This window comes from Panthera leo, chromosome D1, assembly GCF_018350215.1.
Source record: "Panthera leo isolate Ple1 chromosome D1, P.leo_Ple1_pat1.1, whole genome shotgun sequence".
NCBI classification, from domain to species: domain Eukaryota; kingdom Metazoa; phylum Chordata; class Mammalia; order Carnivora; family Felidae; genus Panthera; species Panthera leo.
In genome coordinates, this window is record NC_056688.1 from 103,696,613 (window position 1) to 103,700,444 (window position 3,832).

At 40.1% G+C, this 3,832-nt stretch overlaps 1 protein-coding gene across 1 annotated transcript; it reads right to left on the bottom strand.

The window, feature by feature from the left end:
* Positions 1-1,681: 1,681 nt before the first annotated feature.
* On the bottom strand, positions 1,682-2,625 carry LOC122200190 (olfactory receptor 5AN1-like). The gene has a single exon (XM_042905669.1). The coding sequence runs from the start codon at positions 2,618-2,620 to the stop codon at positions 1,682-1,684; it is 939 nt and encodes a 312-aa protein (XP_042761603.1). The 5' UTR covers positions 2,621-2,625.
* Between the last annotated feature and the right edge of the window lie 1,207 nt (positions 2,626-3,832).

Below are 3,832 nucleotides of genomic sequence, written 5' to 3' on the forward strand. Positions count from 1 at the left end.
CCTACTGAAGCCCTCATGGTTCCTTAGGAAGCCTTCTCATACATCATTACACACTTTTAAAGAACAATACTTCAAAGAGCATACCTAAGCTTACACGGTGGGGAAGGGGAGCACACATCTTTTATTCACACCACACTACTTCCTTGGTATGGGGTAAGACCTCACATTCTCTCCCAGAGATTGAGTGATTCCCCTTCTCTCAATTCCATCCATTTGTAAACTTGTGAAAAACCTGGCAAAGGCTTCAAATGCCTCTTCATTTATAATCTTTAATTAAAGAGAACAATTACATGATTCATCAGAATTAGAAGCCCCCCCTTAAAACAGCTTTGAGAACCCAATGAATCTCCAAGGATAATATGTCATTGTAATGACATCTGTTTTATACCAATTGGTTCAAGTCTGAGCAATCTGGCAAATCAGCAGTCAGCTGTTACACAACTTGTTCCCTTTTCAAACAGATCACAAGAACCAAAAGCTTTATGTTCTACTTTACACAAAGAAAACTGGCCAAAGTTAAAAACTCTGCCTCTCCCACTATTATTTCCCCTCTGGCTCTTGAGGCTTCCTAGAAAGTATCAGCATTAGAGTAACTCTAACCATCTACTCCACACATTATATCACCCCACACAACACCATAAATCTCTAGGACATGCAATATTCAACACAGACAATAAACAGAATATATACCAACTTCCCATATTTGTTCTTAGTCTGTAATATTTAATATCCAGTAACTCTATTCTTACAATGAATTTTCATGTAAGTCTCCTCATACCAAACATAAACAGATGCTTGAAATAACAGAAATGATTTAACAGTGTGAAACACTGGCTATGTCAGACAAAGGTAAATTTTCCACATTTAATGGGAGAAAGAGGCTTGAGTCCCACAATATAAAAAACTGATATCAGCTCTGACATGGATTTTGAACATAATCTTCCATGAGAAACACCCACTCGACACTAGAAGCAAGAAAGTAAACCATCAAACTCCTAAGTAAATGGTACTGAAGGGACTACATTCTTCATTCCAATCCTCTTATGATTTAAATCACTTTTCCTTCATAAGATTACAGCTGGTAGAGACTGGATGTGAACAAACTTATTGGATGATTAGCCCTGAAAGAGGCCTTAGACAAACAGTAGCTATCTCAGACTGCTCTTCCCAGGAAACTCAACCAGCTAATTGTATAGCTTTATCTGTTTTCAAAGGCACATTCTGTGTGTGCGTTTATTCCCACTATGGCAGCAATACAGAACAAACATCAATCACCATCATGTCTGGATTACGCTGCATCAAAATATTTGAAGACAAAATCTCTACACTCCTGGGGATCTCTGTCACGTACTGCTCCTTCATGATCAGAGGGCTGAGACAGCAGGACTCAATCTCCAAAGCAAAAATAAGTAATGAGTTTCTACACCTTGACATTTTACAAATACTTGAAAGTTACTGATAAATGATGAGGCCACCCCTCATGTAGGGTGAAAGTATGAATCTCCAGGACTTAAACGTATTGTGTTTGTGTGGAATCAAGTCACTTGTCAGTCCATTTGGCATATTATCTGTGTCAAATTAAGCTTTCTTTATCCAAAGGTAGTATGAATTTTGTTGTAGTCCATTCATGTGCATATTATCGACGGTTAAGGTTTCTGGTAGGACAAATCTGGACAGAACCTCAGCAGTAACATCTCTTCTTTTGTATCCTCTTCAAGGCATCTTTGATTTCCTTGTTCCTCAGACTGTAAATCAAGGGATTCAACATGGGGATAACCACAGTGTAAAAAACCGATGCAAATCTGTCAAAACTGGAGGAGCCACCAGAGCTGGAACTCAAATAGACAAACATACCTGAGGTATAGAAGAGGGACACTGCTGTCAGATGAGAAGCACAGGTGTTGAAAGCCTTGGACCTGCCTTTAGCTGAAGTGATCTTCATGATAGAGATGACAATATAGCCATAGGATATCATGATGATGAAGGCATTTGTTATCCCAAAGATCACTGTTAATATAGCAGTCAAGAGTTGCACAAAGAAAGTGTCAGTGCAAGACAGGACTAACAACTGGGGCATGTCACAGAAGAAGTGGTTGATGACATTAGGCCCACAGAAGTGAAGCTGAAGTATGGCACACAATTGGGATACAGAACCAGAGAGTCCAGCCAGATAGGACCCCAGCACCATCCGAATACAGAGGGTGGGTGACATGACTGATGAATAGAGAAGAGGATTACAAATGGCGGCATATCGATCATAAGCCATGGCTGTCATGAGACAAGACTCACTCAGTCCCATGATTGAAAAAACAAAGTATTGAATGGCGCAACCCACAAACGTGATAGTTTGCTGCTCTTGGAAAAAGCTGGAGAGCATCTTGGGGGCTGTGGAGGTCACATAGCAGATATCCATGAAGGACAGATTACTGAGGAAGAAGTACATGGGTGTGTGGAGGTGAGAGTCCATCCTTATTAAGATGATGAGGCACAAGTTCCAAGTCAGAGTCATGATGTAGATGAGCAGGAGTACAACAAAGAGCACTGCTAGGATTCTGGGGAAATCAGAGAATCCCAAAAGGATGAAATAAGTGACCTCTGTAATATTTCCTCCCCCAACCATTTGCTTGGTGCTTCTAGAATCAGAAAAGAGAGAAGAGAATGCACTGCTGACTCAGGTGAAATGACAGAATTACATTGCTCATATATGTCATTCTCTCCTCCACTGAGAACTGGGAAAGAAGCAATGCTTCACTTTCCTGAAGAAAAGACCCCACCTTTTCATCTTAAAGTGTCAAGAAGTACCTTTTAAAAAGTGCTTCAGGTTCTCAGTTATTCCATGACGTCTCATGAAAATTAAAAGAGATATTTAAAAATTGACCACTTTAAAAAAAGCAATAGAAACCCTATGGTTCTTATATATAATGCTAAGAATCATTGATTAAAATAATAGGTTTTTAAAAGACCTCTGATAAATATGTAACTGCTGCATAAGTGGCATCATTGAAGAATACATTTGAAATAGCTCTTCTCCCCCAGATGATCATCTAGATAGGTTTCTTAAATTTCTTATCTCAACCATTAAAAAAATTATCCTTTTTATAATAACTTCTCAAACTTTAAACAATTTTATCTAATAAAACATCTCCAAAATGGCCTGGTAAGTTACATCATAATATGTAATTCTGAAAACATTCTCTTGGGGCACAGCAGATGTGCTCAACTAGGTTCTGGAATACGTCTTCTTAGGGAAGCCTTCACACAAACTGTTCCATACAGAGGCTAGCACAACTCACTATTGCCCTCAACTATCGTCTCAATTTTAGAATATTTTGTTTCTTAGGAAACAGCATACTACTGTGGTTAAGAGTTTAGGCTTTGGTGTTTTAGTTCTGAAAAACATCATCAAGATTGCACTATAGGTCATTTCCTGACATCAGCCCCCTCCCCAGGACAACTAGCAATAGAATAACTATTCATAGGCAAGACAACATTTTGAAAATCCTAGAACATGGAAATGAGGCAGAAACACCTACCTTGGGCTACAGAGACCACATAGACGGTTAGAGGTCAGCCACACTTTGACTGTACTGCCACTCTCCCATGCTGGCACAGTGCCACACCAACAGGATTCCTTTTACCTATGGTTTCCCCAGTTGGGGCAGGAGGGGGAGGGAGAGATCCCAAGGTGGGTGGTTATCCAGCTCCCCCAGAATTGTGGGTCATTTCGTGGGATGTCCAATCTGGTCTCACCTCTAGAGGATGGCAGGGGAATCTGTGGGGTATGATTACTGGGAATCCCGATTGTGAGGAAGAAGAAGGCAGGACTTTCAGC